General features: G+C 41.6%; 1 protein-coding gene across 4 annotated transcripts in view; it reads right to left on the reverse strand.

Moving 5' to 3' along the window:
- Window positions 1-21,094, reverse strand: part of LOC149234433 (transferases, transferring acyl groups) — a 415,828-nt gene that overhangs the window by 91,552 nt on the left and 303,182 nt on the right. For 3 of the 4 annotated variants that reach the window (XM_089371839.1, XM_089371841.1, XM_089371842.1), the window contains 2 exons: window positions 17,573-17,699; window positions 17,217-17,321 (listed from right to left, as the gene is read on the reverse strand). In XM_089371839.1, coding sequence (XP_089227965.1) covers window positions 17,217-17,321; window positions 17,573-17,699 — 232 coding nt within the window. The remainder of the gene's footprint in view (window positions 1-17,216; window positions 17,322-17,572; window positions 17,700-21,094) is intronic. The other variant, XM_089371840.1, reaches the window with a different exon arrangement.

Genomic DNA, 21,094 nt, shown 5'->3' on the forward strand with positions numbered 1-21,094 from the left:
CTCCCAAGGTGGGAATGGAATGTTGAGGGCTCCTGGAGTGAAGGAATCTTTGGACAATAGGTGTGCGTGATCCCTACTCTTGCAGTAGGTTGGGTATCTCTCTTATTGTCACCCATAGGGTGCACGTGATGCTTTTTCGTTATGACAAGTCAGGTATCTCCCCATATCTTGGTCTAGCAAAGTATACCCCAGTTGGCATCATACCCACAAGTCAAGCTTGTTGGGATTGTCCCTCCCCGTCTGGCCAACGAGTTAAGGAGGCTTGAAGGTGAGTGATCCTTACCTTTGGTAAGTTGGGTATCTCACTGAAACTCGAATTATGATACAAGTGTTCTACCACAGGAACCTTGAGGGTCATTGTTGGGAAGATCAGTAGGCAATAGGATGGCTGTGATCCTTACCTTGTATAGCAAGTAGTATCTCACCCATTGATTGCATAATGGGATGGTTGTGATACTTTCTTGGTAAGTTGTATCTCACCTATTACTCGATGTAGAGTGTGGTAGTTGATGCTCCCCTATGATTCTTCTTCTTTAGGTTCGAGAATGATTTAGCAGATAAAGTTGACCAGAGATGAGACATGATTTGATGATAGGATACTTGTGATGATAACATCATGCGGTTGGAATATCTCCCTAGCTAAGATGGAGTGTTAATCTGGCAGCTTAGTGATAAATTCCAATCATTGGACTAGATTCCTCTTTCCGAGAGGACCAAAATTAACATTTGAAGCACTAAAGTTGAATAAGGGAAAGTGTATTTTTGAAGTCAAGCCCACATGTACACATCTGATCGACTTGGCGTAAACGACAAATTGCCCCTCCTCCAACGCCTATAAATACAAGTCAAGGAGCCTCATTTGGAGACATCATCATCACACATTTCTCTTCTCTTCTTGGGCTCGATACATCTAAAAATTGCAGGCGTTCTCACACTTGCAAAGGAGAAATGTTGGAATTTCTAAGTCTAACTGTTAGAAATCCTTCACGTACTTTCTGATTTATTTCTTCCTACTTGTTTTGTTAATTAACAAGTTATTTACCATGTAAATACTGAAAATAGATACAAGTACATGCTCAACACATACAGATCATCAACTGAAGGAAAAACAAGAACGCAAGTGACACCATTATTTTTGGATTAATGTCCCCGAAAAAACCCAATGCGGGAAATCCGGTGCAACTATTTGAGGGTTTTATTATTAAGCAGTTTCAGAATATAATCTGGGTGCCAGAAATGGCTCACCCAATAGAGAATGCTCTCGGCAGTAGTACCTCTAAGTCAGAGACAGATATTCTGACTAAAAACCCCGGATTAACAATCCCACAACTCTCAGCTCTAATTTGCCCCACGGAATCTCCCAGCGTCTTCCTCTATGGACTGCGTCAGCTCCTCTGGCCCAGCGTCAGCCCAACTAACCCTACATCAGCCTCTGGAGCCTCTGCAGCACCCACGTTGGCTCTCCTCAGGCACTGCACAGCTCCTGGATGCCTCTGTGTGGCTTCTGGTTGCCTCTGCGTGGCCTTTAGCTAGCTCTGCATCCCTCTCTCCAGGCTTCTACGTTGATGCTCCCGGTACCCTCTCTGCCTCTCTTCTTTTGTATTCACTGCCCCTCAGCTACAACTCTGATCACTCCTTCGATTTCCTCAGCAAGCCCTGCCCCAGAAAATCGAATGCTTGATCAACTCAGTGTGTTCTCCAAGTGACCCTCAGGCCTCCTCTTATACTTTTCTCGTTGACAATTCAACAGCTGAGATTAAGTCCCTAATCAACAGCTAAGATTAGATCTGGCTTGATCCATGACTTTTGGACCATTCTAACTCATTTTTATATTAATTCACATTAATATTTTATTTTCCTTAAGTTTAGACTTAGGGACTCCATTAAAAATATTAATTATTTTAATATCTCCCAAGCTGCCTAGATTCTGCCCAAACCATTTCTGGGTACTGCTTTAGCCTCTCCACCAATTTTCGTGGCTAGAGCACATCCGATGCTACCCCAAATCAACACTCCCTCTTAGCGAGGACTGTGCTCTAGTAATACTCTTCACTGAGTATCACCTTGATCATCCAGCATCGGTCCTTGTGTTGATGCTAGGCCTACTGCCCAACATCCTTTGCACTAGTGCATCATGTACTGCTACCCATGGCCCTGCCACTGCCACTATTGCATTTGTACAGCAATTCCCTCTGCATCCGTGTTGCTGCCCATGGCCCTGCCACAGCCACTGCTACATCTGCACTATAATCCTTCTAATCATGCTGCATCGTGCTGCCCATAGCACTGCCACTGCTAACTATTGCACTGCAACTCAGTTACTGAGAAGTAAGTAATTGATCTCCCAACTCTGACATCTTCATCAATTCTGCTACTCTTCTTCGGGGCTCTCGTAGCAAGGTATAATCCAAGAGGTTGGGTACCTCAAGGGTCCTGCCCCTCATCACCTCTAGTTCGTCTTACTACAGCTCGATGTCTCCCCACTTCCTCTCACGAGGTGCATGAGCACTCATGGCACAGTCATCATCTGTCTCCACTTCTTTCTCCGCCCTTGTTGGTGCAGCCTTGGTCTCAGAAGCCTCTCCCTTGCTCTTCTTCCTCAGACACTGGCTCACATAATGACCCAGTTCCCCACAGTGGAAGCATTTGACCTTGGAGAGGTCCTTCTTCTTTCGTTTCTCCTGCTTTCCCTCAGATGCTAGGGCAGCATCCTCCTCTTCCTCCTTCTTGATTCTGACCCCCTTGTCACTGCTTCCTGCCTTGGTTAGCCTTCTGATCTCTTCCTGACGAAGAGTCGCCCACAGTTCCTCCCAATCTGGAAGGGTCGATCTGCCCAGTATGCTCTGGGAAAATACCTCCCAGTTCTCTGAGACTGCGTTCAATGTGGTCTTCACCATTAATTCCTAATCCGACGTGGCCCCTATGGAACTCAGCTGATCCCGGATCTCCTTCAATCGACCGAGGAAGAAGTTGATATGTTCTCCTTTCTGCATCTCATATGACCACAACTAATTTTCTAGTAGCATCTTCCTCTGCACGGAACTATGTTGATACAATTTCGTCAGGGCCTCCCACATCGCATTTGCCGTGTGCTTTTTAGCAATATGTGGTACTACATGGTCCTTGACCCCCTCAAGGATGATGCTCTTGACCCTCGCCATTGTCTCCTCGTACTTATCGTTCTCAGTCGAGTCAACTAGGATCGCTATCGTTTTCAAGGCGAAGTCCTTGAGACGATTCTTGTCTAGAACAGACAAAATCCTGGCCTTCCAGACTACGAAGTTTGAGGCTCCGTCCAGTGTATCCTGATCTCTTACCCCGTTCACTACCACCTCGCTGCTCCTCTTTCGAGTCTCTCTACTTCCCTCCTGGAAGTTCTCAGTGTGACTCCCTCTAAGCCTCAATTTCCTTCCTGGAAACCCCTCTGCCAATGTCAAGATGCCCCCACTCCGATCATTTGTGCAGTTGCACCATTGATCCGGATTTCTTGGCTAGAAATCCTCGATAGCAACTCCCTCCTCCTTGGTCTTGCCCTGTTAGGTACTATTCTGACCATAGTACCCCACCAGCTTCACTCCGCAACTTCTCCACAACCTCCTATGCCCCAACAAACTAAAGGTTAGAGCCTCTAGACTCTGCACAATCCCGGCACTAGCAAAATCCGCACCTCTTGGCCACTGGCGTCAATCCTTCCTGACTGAGAAAGATGACCGGGCACTGTGTCACCCCTTCCTTATTGCTTTTCCACTAGGAACAGCTTCTGTCACTCGGGACAATTGTTTCTGCTGCTGCTGCTTTGCTCGGCTGATGCCCTCAGTTCTCCTGTGATCTGCAACCACACTCTGATACCATGTTGGAATTTCTAAGTCTAACTGTTAGAAATCCTTCATGTACTTTCTGATTTATTTCTTCCTACTTGTTCTGTTAATTAACAAGTTATTTACCATGTAAATACTGAAAATAAATACAAGTACATGCTCAACACATACATATCATCAACTGAAGGAAAAACAAGAATGCAAGTGACACCGTTATTTTTGGACTAATGTCCCCGGAAAAACCCAATGCGGGAAAACCAATGCAACTATCTGAGGGTTTTATTATTAAGCAGTTTCAGAATACAATATGGGTGCCAGAAATGGCTCACCCAACAGAGAATGCTCTCGGCAGTAGTACCTCTTCGTCAGAGACAAATATTCCAGCTAAAAACCTCAGATTAACAATCCCACAGCTCTCAGCTCCAATCTGCCCACGGAATCTCCTAGCATCTGCCTCTCTGGACTGCGTGAGCGTCTCTGGCCCAGCGTCAGCCCAGCTAGCCCTACATCAACCTCTGGAGCCTCTGGAGCCTCTGCGTCACCCACGATGGCTCTCCTCAGGCACTGCGTAGCTCCTCGCTGCCTCTGTGTGGCTTCTAGCTACCTCTACGTGGCCTCTAGCTAGCTCTGCGTCCCTCTCTCCCAGCGCCTGTGTTGATGCTCCCGGTACCCTCTCTGCCTCTCTGCTTCTATATTCACTACCCCTCAGCTACAACTTTGATCACTCCTTCGATTTCCTCAGCAAGCCTTGCCCCAGAAAATCAAATTCATGATCAACTCAGTGTGTTCTCCAAGTGACCCCTCAAGCCTCCTCTTTTACTTTTCTCGTTGACAATTCAATAGCCGAGATTAAGTCCCTAATCAACGGCTAAGATTAAATCTAGCTTGATCCATGACTTTTGGACCATTCTAACTCATTTTTATATTAATTCACATTAATATTTTATTTTCCTCAAGTATAGACTTAGGGACTCTATTAAAAATATTAATTATTTTAAATTTTAATATCTCCCAAACTAGATCTCATGTGCTTTAGCGGCTCCACCAATTTTCGTGGCTAGAGCACATCCGATGCTACCCCAAATCAACAAGAAAGAGGACAAAATTATAAGTGGCCGAAAATTTGAAGTTTCTACAACTTTGACAAGTGTTGACTTTGACTTTTGGAGGATAGTTTGAATTCGATTTTTCTGGGGTATTTTTGTCTCTCTAGGAGGCACCTTTTGGCACAAAAACAAAATTTGACTAGGTATTCTTGGACTATTTTGGGATGATTTTGACCAGCACTTGAGGCCGCATTTATTGCAGATTTGATGCCATTGTTTGGAAGGGTTGACCGTTGACTTTGTGGACTATTTAGAACACACTTTGCCTTCTATTGACTTGGACTTTTTTATCATTGGCACATTGAAACTTGGTTGGTTGAATTGTTGATAAGTTAAGGCTTTTACTTTGACTCTTGTTTATGGATGTGGGCTCATTGTACTCTCTGTTGAACATTTTATGGCAATCTAATAGAAGAAGAATTTTCAAAGGGTTTTCCCCTTTGTGGAGTTTTTCCCTGGTCTTCAACCAAATCGGTGTCTCTTGTTGATGTTCTTGATTGTCTCCTATTGTCATTGCATTTACTATTATATCTTCAATTATTGTTGATTATTAGAAGAATTAATTATTGATTCAAGAGATTGCTTAATGAAGGATTGAATTGGGCTAAAGTAATTGTTATAGCATAGAACAGTGGAAAATTAACATAAAAGGGGTTGGAACAGTGATATTCCAACTTGATTCAGGAGGTGGGATGGAAGTGAAGGACGTGTTGTGGGTGCCAAAACTAGAGTGGAGTTTAAGCTCAGTCTCTATGATGGAGAAAAAGGAGTTTTGTGTAGCATTCCAAGACAGAAACATATTGATCAGACCTAGTGGATCTAGCTCTAATGAGGGACATGTCATGGGAGTTAGAGAGAGCAACATGTATAGGCTAAAGGGCCAGCCTATTCGAGTAATTGCACAAAGCAGAGCAATGATAGAGAACAAGGAGCAGGAAGCTCCGAAGGTTGAGCAACTTAGAGGGAGTCAACCTCCAAGTTTAGGAGGAGAGGGGCAGTCGACAGATTCCTCCAAAGATTTCAAGGTGGTCTCTTGGTATGAGATGACCTTAAAGGATGTTCAGAAGTAGAGGCTTCTAGGATATGGATATAGGGCACCGGTCCTAATGGCCAATGACAATCAACCCAAGGAATGGAAGTGAATAGAAGGGAAGGATGGAAATTGATAAGTATGTGTTGCCTTGGGCATGGGAAGATATTGATCAAACCCAGTGGATCTAGCTCTGGTGAGGGACATATCATAGTAGTTAGAGAGAGCAACATGTATAGGCTAAAGGGCCACCCTATTCGAGCAATGGAACGAAGCAGAGCAGCGACAAAGAACAAGGAGCAGGCAGCTCCAAATATGGAACAACTCATAAGGAGTCAACCTCCAAATTTAGGAGGGGAGGAATGGTCGACAAATTCCTCAAAATATTTCAAGAAGGTCTGTCACTACGAGATGACGTTACAAGATGTTCAGAAGCGAGAGGCTTCTAGGATATGGATATAGTGTGCAGTCCCAAAGAATGGAAGTCAATATAAGGGAAGGATGGAAATTGGTAAGTATGGGTTACCTTGGGCACGTTATATCAATCAATGCCTCATATTAGTGCACCTCCTAAATAGTAGAAGAAAAAGGGCCTCAGTGGGGAGATCATACCGCACTAAAAACAAAGGCTAATCTCCCAAATAAAGTATGGGAACACAGGTACAATCAAGAGAGGTCAATCATCCAACGTAACCCATGATCCATTTTAAGGAAAGCACATTATTACAAAAATTATCAATGTACCTTTTGATAGATGGTCCTCCATACTTCAACAAGTATGCCAGAGTGGAGAGAGCACTAACCAGAGAAATTGATAAGTATGTGTTGCCTTGGGCATGGGAAGACACTGATCAGACCCAGTGGATCTAGCTCTGGTGAGGGACATATCATAGTAGTTAGAGAGAGCAACATGTATAGGCTAAAGGGCCAGCCTATTCGAGCAATGGAACGAAGTAGAGCAACGACAAAGAACAAGGAGCAAGCAGCTCCAACTATGGAACAGCTCATAAGGAGTAAACCTCCAAATTTAGGAGGGGAGGAATGGTCGACAAATTCCTAAAAATATTTCAAGAAGTTCTGTCGCTACGAGATGACGTTACAAGATGATCAAAAGCGAGAGGCTTCTAGGATATGGATATAGTGTGCAGTCCCAAAGAATGGAAGTCAATATAAGGGAAGGATGGAAATTGGTAAGTATGGGTTACCTTGGGCACGTTATATCAATCAATGCCTCATATTAGTGCACCTCCTAAATAGTAGAAGAAAAAGGGCCTCAGTGGGGAGATCATACTGAACTAAAAACAAAGGCTAATCTCCCAGATAAAGTATGGGAACACAGGTACAATCAAGAGAGGTCAATCATCCAACTTACTGCGATCCATTTTAGTATGCCCTTAACATTTAATGAAAGCACATTATTACAAAAATTATCAGTGTACCTTTTGATAGATAGTCCTCCATACTTCAACAAGTATGCCAGATTGGGGAGAGCACTAACCAGAGCATAGGTGCAGAGCACTAGAATAAAGCTATATGTGGATCATCATAGGGTTGTTGACTGAGTGGATGACCGGTGGGGAGAAATTTTCTCCTAGGGGTTACCCACATTTGGTGGGTAACAGGTAGCAGACCAACCAATTTGGCATCTAACCATTACAAATTGACCCTTCGGTTCGGTTACTTGACCAATTTGATACCCAATCCTATTCAGTTGTCATAACTGACTAGTTACCTAATCAGACCAGTTGGTTCTTAAAACTATGGCTTCCATAAACCTAAAAAGTATTTGAAACAAACCAATTAGAAATCTCTAAACACCCAACAGTTACTACCCAAAATTACAATCACTATTATATTGGGCATTGTCCCTTGACATGCTCCACCTAATCTCTAGGTTTGGGGTTGTGTGGAGCACTAGAGTTTCCTAACAATGACATCAATTAAAAACTCGACTTATGGACATTTAACCAGCTTCTTCTATACTACCAAGTGTTCTTCGTCCCAAGATATTCAGAGAACTTCCACCTTGGCTTTGGTTTCCACTCATGCCCCTAAAGGCAAGATCCAAAGGCCATTGTGAATCACTACCAAGGCGTACATCAATGCAACGAATTCTCCAGAAGGTATTAAGAGACAGGTTCTCAAGTGGGCAATGTCATTCCTAGCTCTGAGGATGACAAGAATTGATCCCTATTCTATTTCAAAATTTCATATTATAGTTGATTGCCTATAATGTGTATGGTTTTCTTCTTCCCCTAGTTTCGAGTTTTTCTATTGTACCCTTGGGCAATGTCTTATTTGTTATTTTGGTACATTGGCTCTGGTTGAGATTTCATTCGAAGAGAAATCACCATTGCAACTCAGTTAATGTTCCTCATGTTGAAATTTGATTGCACGCTAGAATTTTTAATCTTGATAATTACTTGTGACTGATATACATGTTTTCTTTTTAGTATTCACTTCATCCAGTTATGTCATCAAGCAATTATACATTCAATTATGCAAAAAGTAAAGATCACAATGCATAAAGAGGCAACACAAGTTTACCCTAGGAAAACCCACAATGGGGAAAAACCCAACAATCCTTTCCTTATAGAAACATAGTCAACAAAAGAGATATCGAAGTCATAGACAAACTGAACAGTATAGAAGTGAGTCACACAAGTGCCAGGTCATCCCTCCACCAAGCAACAACCGTCCACATGAAGTTGGTCACAAGACTGTCCATAAGATTGCCACATAATTGTCCAAAGAACTATTCAAAAGATTCCATCTGTCAGCCCTTGATAGGGGTGCGAATTTATCTTTGATCCAACCTTTGTATGCAACAGAAACATCCTTAGGAACTTTGCTTGACTACAAAAGAATGTGCCTTAGGAACTTTGCTTAACCATGGATAAAGTGCCTCAGGAACGTCACTTAACCACAAAGAAAGTGCCTAGTTTCATATGACCCTCAACAAGACCACCTTTATCCAAGGAAAACTAATTAGGTTTCCCTTCTAAGGCACACCTAGGGCATAAGGATTTTTGGAGAATTAACTATGAGAATTCCACCAAAATTTGAGGTCTCCAAGAGGAAACACTAAGGAAGACTTCTATCCAAGTAAAATCTCAAAATTCCTCCTCTGATGGATTTTGTTGGATGCCCTAGGTAGTCATTTAGTTAAAGGGGCTGAAATTTTTGGAGAGAAGAAAAGAGAGGGAAGGAAGGGTGGCCAACAATTTTGCTTGGACCAATGCCTAATCCTTGGGCTATAAAGTCTATGATGATTCAAGATTTGCCAAAATTGTCTTCAAGGAGGACAAAGAATGATGCCCTAGCAAACACTCTTTAACAATTACCTACTCAATATCAATCGCTTTTCATCGAAGAAGAACAAAATCTCATCTACTAGGAACATTCATTTAATGTCATGCAATGAGTAACATGTGAAATTTACAACCAAATATACGTTTACTATGATATTCAATAAATTAGGGCACAAGAGAATTAACTAGTTGCAATAATTCCACACATTAGACATTATCCAAGAGAAATTTTCAACAAAACATACTTACAAGATGACAAGAGATATATCCAACCATTATAAAAGAAGTAGTTCCAAGAGAGATCAAAAATTTAGCTTCCAAAGATATTGAAATGCATCAAAGAATCTCCAAGTAGCATCCAAGAGAAAAGTGTGAAATTCTTGTACAAGAGAAAAGATCCAAGTGATGATGATGCCCTTTCACAATAAGAGCTAGTTCTATTTATATGAGACCTTTAAGAGGTTGAATTTATATTCTAAGCCCCTAACATTATTTTAATGTGCAAAAACAAGTCCTTGGTGACAAGTCCCACCAAGTAGCTCTTAAAATTATGAATAAACCATCCAATAGTAGAATGACATGATAAAGTCATGGTGAAATGAGACCATTGAAAGGCCACATTAGGTCCTCTGAGTACCAAAATGAGAGAGAGGGCCCCATAAATGATGCACAAGGGGATGGCCCCTTGATGTCCGTGTAAGTAAGTCATTATGTGGTGCTCCAAAGTTGCTCTGGGCACAAATATTGGTCTCGACTCTCATGGTTCTCTTGGTGAAAGACAAATCTATAGATTGCTCCAAATGAGGGATCTGAAGATGGTGCATGCCCTCCTACGTCTCAAGGGTGAGACAAACCTCCTTTGGGCCCTAGATTAGTTGTCAAACCATGTGCACACTGCTAAGTCAGTTGGGGGCAATGTTGGTCCAAGTGTATTATATCGCAAATAATGTGGGGCAACGAAGAAGTTGTTGAAGGTGTTGAGGGTGCCTGTGAGATGAGATAATGCTCTATCACATGACAATATGATAGAGCTTGGGCCCTATAATGCTCTATACTGCTCTATCCCATGGCTCTGATCACATCCCCTACAAGTGTCAATATGATCCTTTGGTGGGCTTGGGACCTAGTTAAGTTGCCTAGCCCATGATGAAACCACTTTCCAATTACGCATAAGATCCAATGTGTGTCCTCACCATCAAGTACAATAATTCATTAGTGCATCTAAGTGAACCAAGCTTGTTAATCAAGGGAACAAATGTGACTTCATAATGGTCTTCCCACCCAAATTAGGAGCTTTGAGCATGTAATAGTGTTAACTCCCTAGGTAGGAGAGGCTAATAAATAACCCTATTAGGTGTTCCCCACCCCTAAACAGAAAGACATATCCAAGGTACATCTTTCAAGTGATACTGGTCATATGGATATTGATGAGGTGGACTGGGACACAGGGGTCTCAAGGCCAAATGCCATGGGTTCAACTGTGGCAATGATGAGGGATATCCACATATTTGTGTATAGATGTAGGAGGGAGCAATTGTGGTACATGAATTACCCCGACCTTTGTTTTTCCACCCTTCTTCATTTGCCTTTTTCCTTTTCTTGATTTTTCTTTTTATACTACTAAGGGCTCCAGGAAATGAGAGCATGTTGTGTATGATATAAGTAATGATTACCCCATTAAGGTGGGGCAATTCATTGCCCACCAAGCGTTGGGACATGCATGGGTTCCTTAATGATGCGAGGGGCACTCACAGGGCGCTACGAAACAGGGTGATGGCCATAATGAAAGGGTAGAGCTCATGTTTGGCTTTTGCCCATGTGTTAAAGCCTAATATAATGTCCCGACCATCTTTTGGATTTTGTGGTATTATTTCCTTTTGTATGTGGCCATGATATGCCTTTATTTCTCTTTTTTTAGTTGCACCAACCTTCGGGGCAACATTCCAGGCCCGACCTAGATATGTGGACAAGAGGAGGGGGAATACCAGAGCCTTGTAGACCTAGTGATCATGTGGACCAAGAGAGGGAAGACGATGAAATAGGGCATGTAATGTGTAGAGGGGAGTGAAAAATATCAAACAGGAAAACAGGACCACGCCACCAAAATCAGGGTTTCCCAAGTAGTGCCCATCCTGAAGCATAAGCCAATAGGGGAGATCCCACCGAACTAGAGTTGAGAATTAACCCCCCATTTAATGTGAGGGAACAAGACTACAGTCAAATCCCTTCATCCTTTCAAGTCACTCAATAATCCACACCCAATGTACCCAAGGAAAAACAAGCATAAGCACCTAATTCACAATGAAAGACATACCTTTAGGATTGTATGGCCCACCTTCAAACATACGCTCTCAACTAATGGGCGAGGGGACATACGACTAGTTGAAGGAGCGGAGATCAACTAGCATAATATATCGGATACATTGTTCACTATCAGGGGTTGCTGGCTATCAGCAGACAAATCTAGGAGAAAAATTCTCCTATGGGATCACACACTGGTGGTGGGTAACATCTGGCTCCAACTGGGACATGAGCTCTTTGTATAGTGCAAGAACCATGTACTCGAACGGGTGGTCATGAGAACACCAACAGTCCTTTGGGACCGTATACTTGTATCCTACACATCACAAACATTTGCAGGAAGCATATGTCCTAGGCGTACTTTTACCATGCTTTTATCAAATAATAAAACCATACAGAAAATTAAATATATTCTAAAACGCAAGTCTAATATAAATGTATCTATTCTAGCATGAGAACATGACATGATGATGTTAGCTATGCAAAAATCAATATGCAATGCATCCTACTCTAACATGCATATAATATACAATGTCAAGTATCTTCAGGAAAATACTCCTTGAATTACTCATTTATAGGGAGGAGAATGTTGAAAAATGTGTAACTAGGTTTGGTCTTCATAAATGTAATTCTGATATTTGTATTTATACAAGAAAAGAAATATTATTTTTGTTATATTTATCAATGAGTTTCTTGCTCATTGAAATAGGTCTAGCACATGTCAAAGTGCTATAGGTAAGTCAAAGAGTCAAAAGAAAATGTTGAAGACCCTTAAGGGCATGTTACACCATGTATATTTATGTATTAGAGTCAAAGATATCCCTCCAAGCAAAGTCACAAGTCCTCTCCATGCAACGACATCACCAAAGAAGCAAAAATGAAGTGGAAAAGTCAAGTCGGCCTAAAGGAGGGACAGTCCTCTATATATAGAGGTTGTCCACTACTCCAACGACAAGCAACAACTACCTCTGAAATTAGCGAAGAAGATAGCCAAGAAAAGGGTGAGAGAAGTCGAGCATAAGGAGCCTCTAGTGCAGCGAAGAAGGAGACTAAACCGAAGTTTAGAGGGTTGATTTAAGGGTGAATTATAGTCACACGTGCGAGAAAAGGAGGGCAGTCTGCGGTCACTACAGCAGCAATATCACAGTGATATATTTCTCTTTGTTTGGGCTAGAAACTGTTGATTTGGGGTAGCATCGAATGTGCTCTAGCCACAAAAATTCATGGAGAGGCTAAAGCACATGAGATCTCCAAGACCCAGAAATGGTTTGGGCAGATTCTAACCGGTTTGAAAGACATTAAAATAATTAATATTTTTAATGGAGTTCCTAAGTCTAAACTTAGGAAAAATAAAATATTAATGGGTATTAATATAAAATTGGGTTAGAAGGTTCCAAAAGTCATGGATCAAGCCAAATCTAATCTTAACCCTTGATTAGAGATTTAATCTCAGTCGTTGATGGACCAACGAGAAAAGTATAAGAAAAGGCTTGAGGGTCAGTTGGAGAACACACTGAGGGAGACCAGTGAGTTCGATTTCTGGAACGAGGTTAGCTGAGAAATTCGAACTAGTGGTCTGAAGAGCAGCAGGAGGCAGCAAGTACAGAACAGAGAGTTGGGAACAGCACAAAGGTTGGAGAGGCAGACACAGAGGCTGCAGACTGCACAGTCACTGGAGGGCCTGCGTGGGTGACGCAGAGAGGCTTAGTGCTGACGCAGAGATGCAGGGGTTGACGCAGAGCGTCTAGGAGCTACGCAGAGGTCAACCAGGCTGACGTTGAGACTGGGGGAAGTGCTGAAGAATTTTCTCTCTGTTGGGTAAGTCAGTTTGGCACCCAGTTGTACTGAAGAATTGCTAAATAATAAAATCCTCCATTGTTGCACCGGTTTTCCCTCATTGGGTTTTTCTGGGGATTGATTGTCCAAAATATTTGTGTCGATGTGTTAATTCTTATGCATGTGTTTGTTTCTATATTATGATGTGATATCTGCAGCAAAATTTATTTTAATGTTTACTGAAGGATTTTCATAAATAACTTATCAGGAAATAAGTAGGTAAAATAAATCAGTTGTTGCAATGATAGAATTTTCACATGGTATCAGAGCAAGTAATCAAATACAGGAAGGGAAAATCAATTATGGGTCGAGACCATGATGCAGAGGCATCTACGTCAAGAGACTTGCACAGATTTTCAGAAAATTGCACAAGAGAAAGTGATTTCGATTTCTCTATGTTGGCTTCCAGGCTGGAAGAAGAAGTGGCTTGTGTGACTAGCTCTGCATCATCAAAGGTATGGTATATAGACAATGAGGCCTCTTGGCATATGACGGGAATCTGAGAATGTTTCTCAGATTATCGGGAGGAGAAGATGAGCTTTCAGATCACCATGGGGAACAAGGAAAAATGTACTCCAGTAGGGAGGGGTACCATAGTTTTTCAAACGGAAACGGGAGAGCAGTTCCGTGCTACCAATGTCCTACATGTACCAGGATTGGGGATGAACTTACTTTCCATGTCGCAACTTCAAGGCAAAGGCTATGACGTTTTCTTCATCAAGGAGAAAGTGTACGTCAAACACCCGAGCTAGAAAAAGAAAGTGCAGATCAGGATCAAAAGTAACAGGTTGTACAGACTACAACTAGAATCACCAATGGCACTAATAAGCGGTCATGGAGACAAGGATTTGAATGAACTAGGGCACAGAAGAATGGGACATTTGCACCATGGGGCTCTAGAATTCTCAAGAGCACTGTAACAGGAGTTCCGGATCTTAGTATGGAACGAGATGATGTATGCAGAGGATGTGCTCTAGGAAAGTATGCCAAGGCAGCATTTCCTAGAAGTAAAAACAGGGCCAAGAATGTACTAGGATTGATACACTCAAATATTTACGGACCCATGTCCACTAAAGCTCTTAGTGATGCCGACCACTTCCTTACCTTCATTGATGACCACTCAAGGAAAACTTGGATTTATTTTCTGAAAACCAAGGATGAGGTTTTCTGTCGATTCAAAGAGTTCAACGCTCTGGTGGAGAATCTAACTGGGAAGAAAATAAAAGTTTTGCACTCAGATAATAGTGGAGAGTATGTGGATAAGGACTTCACTGATTTTTGCGCCAAGGAGGGCATCAGAAGAGAGTGGACAGCTCCGTACAATCCAAAGCATAATGGAGTAGCAGAAAGAAAGAACAAGACTATTGTAGAAGCAGCTAGGACCATGATGTATTATCAGGATATGCCAAAATTCCTGTGGGCAAAAGCATGCAACACAACAGTCTATGTTCAGAATAGAACTCTTCACCGAGCATTGGGCAAGATTACTCTAGAGAAAGTCTTCACAGGGAAGACACCTGAAGTTAGTCATTTCAGGATATTTGGGAGCTTAGCATATTGCCGCATACCCGAGGAAAAGTGGAAGAAGCTGGATCAAACTAAAGGATATCTAGTGGGATGTAGCGAGAACGCTAAGGCATACAAAATCTATCTTCCAGGGAGCAGGAAGGTAGTAGTTCGACGAGTTGTAAAGTTCATGGAAGACATGGCTTTCAGAAAATCTCGAGAAATGCCTTTCGAGGAGCAGTCAAAAGAGAAACTGTTGGTCAAACCTCTTCAACCAATGGAAGAAATGAATTCTTCCTCGGGTCAGGAAGAATCACAGGATGAGGAGGAGCTAACAAAAGCACCTGCTAGTAGAGGAAGAACGAGTAGGGAACTTCGTCAGATTCTGCGAGATGCAGAGGACTTCATCGGTGCGCCAAGGAACAATAAGAGGGAGTGAAAACAACCAGATAGATATCAGGCATTAGTAGCTCAAGATGGGGAGCCTGCCAGTTTTCAGGAGGCAGCTCAACATCAGGTTTGGCTGGATGCGATGGTAGAGGAGTACAACTCCATAATGGTGAACGATGTCTGGGAGGTAGTGCCAAGGCCTCAAGACAGGTAGTGCCATGTGTCATTGTTGAACCATGTTGTCATACAGCATGTCTCATGTGATTCAGCACCATGCTTGCCACTGCTATCCATGTTGTCCATGCTTGTCATGCTACACCATGCTTGCCATGTTGTCCATGCTTGCCATGCTGCACCATGCTTGTTGTTGTCTATGCTTGCTGTCCCATTGTGCCACTGCTGCAAAATGTCATTGTTGTCCCATCATTGTTCTGTCTCATCATGTTGTTGTCCAATTGAACATTGCCTTAGCATTCCTTTGCTATCCCATTTACTATGCAGTTGTCCCTTGCCACTGCTGCCTAGATATATTGTTGTAGCTTCTGTCCCTAACAGTCATGCTATACCTTGCTGCTGTCCCCTTGTTGCTGTCTCCTTAGTCTTGCCATACCTTGCTGCTGTCCCATGTGTCTTAGCAGCACCATGTAGCCCAGCTGTCCCATTTACTAGCACGACTGTCCTCGGCATGTTTAAGCCCTCAAACTCTCCATGATGTCCCTGTTTTGAGGTGGTTAGGACTGCGGCCTACCACACTCCCACGATGTCACCTACAGCCCACCTTTTCGCTGCCCCAAACAACCCTTCTTCAACTTGGCCTCCTTTCACCTGCTCGGTACCTTGTTTTAGGCCTTAAAACCGTCCTCCCTTTCAGCCGCATTAGGCCTGCGTCTAGGGCGCCATATGCCTGCGGCTAGGACACCATTGGTATGTTTAGGACAGCGTCTATCTTCATCTTAACAGCAGCTAGGATACCCTTGAGATAGCGTAGGTTGGGGCTGCCTTAGGATAGCGTTACGGCTGCCTTAGAACAGCGTTTAGTGCTGCCTTTAGGACAGCATTTAGGGCTTCCTTCTGGACAGCATTTAGGGCTGCCTTCCTTGAGCTCCTTTAGGTCAATGCATAGAATCCTTCCATCGCTTCACTGGCGTGCCTTCTTTGCTGCGGCTAGGACAGCCTCTTTTCCTCCAACGTCTAGGGCTTCCACTCCTAGATTTCTCTTCCACTAAAACCCAAGACAAGTGGAGAGAAATCAAGATACAAGTGTGTGTAGAAATGACTATCAAGTCACCTCTTTCTATGCTAAATGGTGGAGCACATGTGTGGGTTATTTGGTTGCTGGCTGACGTTGACGAATTGTCTTATAACACAATTAAATTCATAACTCCATGAATACTTATCGGAAACGGATGATCTTTAGATCAATCCTACACCTCTCAATGAGAGGGATCCAAGAAAAATATCAGCTTCCATAAATAAGATGACCCACATGGAGTTTGGCCCTAGTTGCCAATTTTAACAGTGACAGTGGACACAAAAATATACTTTAAAAATTCAATTTTTTTTCTTTTAAATGTCCAAATGGGACATGATAAAAATAATTTTTCTTTTGACTCAAATAACTTTGTTTTGACTTTTTACAAAACATTATGAAGAATGAACGTAGTTACAATTTCAACACTCCAATTTTGCATTTATAAGCACTGACCCATGCTTCGCCTCCATATTTTCATATGAAAGCCACCATCAAGTTACAGATAAAAGAACTAGCAAACAAGATAGAGAAACGAGTACCATTTTTCTGTTTTATGTTAACAATTTCCATTTAAATAAAAAATCACATTAGGATGAAATACATTGCCTACTCTATAAGAGGCATTGACAGCACATGAATATACGTAATAAATTATTGCAAAGTTACCAAATAAACTGAAGATGCCCTCTTTGTTCAGACTAATGATATTTGCACCCCTCTGATCTGAAATGAGGTAACGATTTAATCCACACAACAGGACTGCTTGATAAACTGAAAAAGGAAACAACGATAGCATCCATTCAATATATATAGAGGCAGTTGTTCATCAGTTCCTCCTTCCATAAAAACAAAGAATAAGGATAGACACTCAAGCATTCAAATATAGCAACCTTGCCGACAGCATTTCTAATATGTTCACTGGCATTGACAGATAGAACATGCGTACCCTAAGAAAAATGTATATACAAAAATTTACATAATTTGGCTTGAAAAAGTACCAACATGAACTCATGTAAATATACCTGTGAGAATTGCACATCCAAAGAAGCCACAGTATTGGGGATGAATATTGATTATCGATGTCACAATGGCCACTGCTGCAAGAGTGAAAAAGAAATTCCAGTGTACACCATATTCCCCAACATGGACCTAAGAAGAAAGTAATTAATCAGAAGATTAAGTGAGCAATTTAAGAGGTGAGAATTAGACTTATGGGCCCAGCATCAGCATATACAAATATTTTTTAACATTTCGATAAATTCATTTTGAAAACGGTTATCATCTTGTACTTTCTCAAGAAATGGTGTGAAGTAAAGATATTTATAATTGATATGCTGAAAATTGGGATCCAACGTTTGGTTCAGAAAAGGGACACCATGTGTCCTACTTAAGAGAACTTGGATGATTGTGGGACAGCTTGTGCAGTCTCTACAAGATGAATTATTGATTGAATTCATGTCTCAGCACAGGTACCCATTTTGGATCGACTTCACATGACTGCCAGAATTCTGTAACGCACTTATTGGCAAAATAGCAGTACTGTTGAGAGTTGTAGGGATGTGCAGAGAGGAAGTGGGAGGGGAGTGCAGAGAGGAAGCGGGAGGCAGGAGAAAAGAGTGCCAATTTCCCAAAAACACCAGAAGCAAACACAGAATGTCAAATTAGTCGTAGCAAAAATGAAAACATAGATTTAGTTTTAAGAAGTTAAATGTAATCCATAGTAGATCAATCATCAAAGCATCGATGACTTATTGGATAGATAACATCAACCATCTATCAGTTCATCGCCACCAAAAGATCAACCATAACATCAACCTTCAAGTTTCAATTATCAAAAGATAACAGTTGTTGTCAACACCTAACTATAATAGACAACATCAGCCAGGAATTGAAACATGCCCTCATGACCAGAGACTTGTAATATGCAGTCAATGTCATGTGCCCAATTTATCAAATAGATTATAGAATCTAAATATTAGAAACTGAAAACTTGAAAGTGAACATTGAAAAGTGGAAAAATAAAATAAAATAGTGACTAGTTAATAAAGAGTAAAGATCTAAACAAAAAATGCAAATAATTATACTATCTACTAATATTTTCGCTTGCCACTCTAATTTATTTTTCCAGGTTATCTATAATTGGGAATTGTAGGAAGTGATGACGGAATATTGGGATAAACACTACCATGAGCTACACAATCCCCACATAATGGTGGAGCTTGTAAAGCTAAATCTGCAACATTAGAATCCTGTGCAAGTGTTAACAATGGTAGCAGATGGGGGTGGCATCTCTGCATGATCGAAATAATCCCATCAAAGAAAAATCTAACCTCCAAGCACTAACCTATGGTTTCATCCTCCAAATTGGCCTCCTCCAGATTGTTGCCCCAAGTCTTACATGTTCTATTATTTTTTACGACACAACGATTGAACAACAACCACAAATTGTATTGCACATAAAACTCAAACATGTGTCATTTTACTCATCTTCAACTCACATTTTCATGATCATTTAACACCTAAATAACCCATTCATACTTTGAATATTAAATATGACGCCCTATTATGGCCATTTCGGTTTTATTTAATTCTGTGCAAATTGATGAATTAGATAGCTTTTATGGAGTTTATAAATAAAATATGAGTTTTGATAATTATCATATCTTCGAGGCACTAACAATATATGGTGCAGAAGTTCTTGGTGTTCATCCTCTTCAACGGATGACTTTCTACTTGCTACAGAGTTCCCGACACAAAGACAATTAAAGAAAACTGCTAAGATTTATGTATATTGATTTTTTGTGTAGCATCGGGAGGTATTCCCACATGCCTGAGTTGGCCTAAAAGAACTATGCAAAAATAAAATAAAACTTGATTATTGGAGCATCAAGTCAGCCCAGGAAGACAAGCCAACCCAGCTCATGAAGGGGTGTGTCCTTTGGGTTATTTCACCCCCATTTGACAAGTATAAATATATGACGTGATGCCTCATTCTCTCATCAACGAAAAATAAGTCTGAGATCTGTTTTCAGATATTAGTTTTTTCTACTTTTATCTCTCTCTCCTGGTCACAGTTGTGGAGAAAGAAGACCGAGTTTATCATCTGTTTGACCCAATGTTTTAAGACTCCGACTCCGACTCCGACTCGGCCGAGGATCGACTCCGACTCCGACTCCGACTCCGACTCGGCCGAGGATCGACTCCGACTCCGACTCCGAAACGGTAATGACTCGGCCGGCTCAATTTCAATGACTCGGTCGTTGTAAAAAATACATTAAATATTTATTTTTTTTATTAAAAAACATAATTTTAAATATTTTAAACATAATTTTAAAGATTTTCATTCATGTTTCCAAACACACAGCATTATAATATAGAAGGAAGACAACATATGATCAAAGTAGGCTCTTTGCTTCTATTCAATTTGTACATTAAACCTTGACTGTCAATCTTGACATTGTCACTATACAACAACCACTGTTGCCCTCGACACAAACACTGCAATGCTCACGAATGAATATGCAATAGGGAGCTCATGGCGCAGTTGCTAAATCAACTATGCCAAGCTGCTTTCAATCTTACACTGCTGCACTGGTGCCGAAAGGATGTATCAACAAATATGCTGCGAGCAGTGAGGCTCAGAGCTAGATGTCTTAGGTCAGCTCTATGACCTTGAAAATATCTCAACCTCTGCCCAAGGAGGCTTACTGGCATGCGTCTTATAGCTGCTCAGATATAGCAATGAAGCACCTTCCAGAGTGCTACAACAATGATGAAACATAAACCTTTACTGCCCCCTATCTCAGAATGAAGGACTGTTGATGAAGTAAGCCAGAATATGTAAATGAACTCCTGATCATGAGACCAATTCCGATGATGATAACCTTACTATAGACAAAGACATATTCTTCTACAAATCTTCAACTTCAGTCAATAAGAGGAATGCTACTACATACAGTGCCTCTGTCTTTTCACTTAGAATCATCAAGACTCACAACTGCAATGTGAATACCCTTACTGCAAACCAATGAAACATGAACCTCTCACTGCTGCAATATAAGCCACTGAACCTTACACTGTCAGAAGGTGCCTACCATTAATTTCTAACTGCTACTATTGGAGGCACTGCTGAAGTAATGATTGATGATGTAGTCCTACTCAATCTGCTTGTCAAGTCACCTTGGAAATTCAATTGTGAATAGAAGACCACGTTTTAAGTTTGAACTTTGTAGATGATGATGTATATAAAGGATCAATACTTCAGTGCAATAAGTAGGTAATAAATGCGAAACGGATCTCATTGACTAAGCCAATCACAGAGCTAAATGATTCAGAGTTTTAAGCCTCATACAATTGTGCAAGTCTGCAAGAACAGTCCTTATTAGCTTGAGAATGGACTTCGCTGACCTGCCCAGCCGTCCCCTTGTGACTCGGCCGAGTCAAATTGGATCCGGCCGGGTTGACCGAGTCACACATGACTCGGCCGAGTCATTGAATGACTCGGCCGAGTCATGTGTGACTCGGTCAATCGGACCGGTTACTTG

The sequence above is a fragment of the Pinus tabuliformis genome, chromosome 8, assembly GCF_031772625.1.
Source record: "Pinus tabuliformis cultivar Carrire ecotype Pingquan chromosome 8, CPIR1, whole genome shotgun sequence".
NCBI lineage: Eukaryota > Viridiplantae > Streptophyta > Pinopsida > Pinales > Pinaceae > Pinus > Pinus tabuliformis.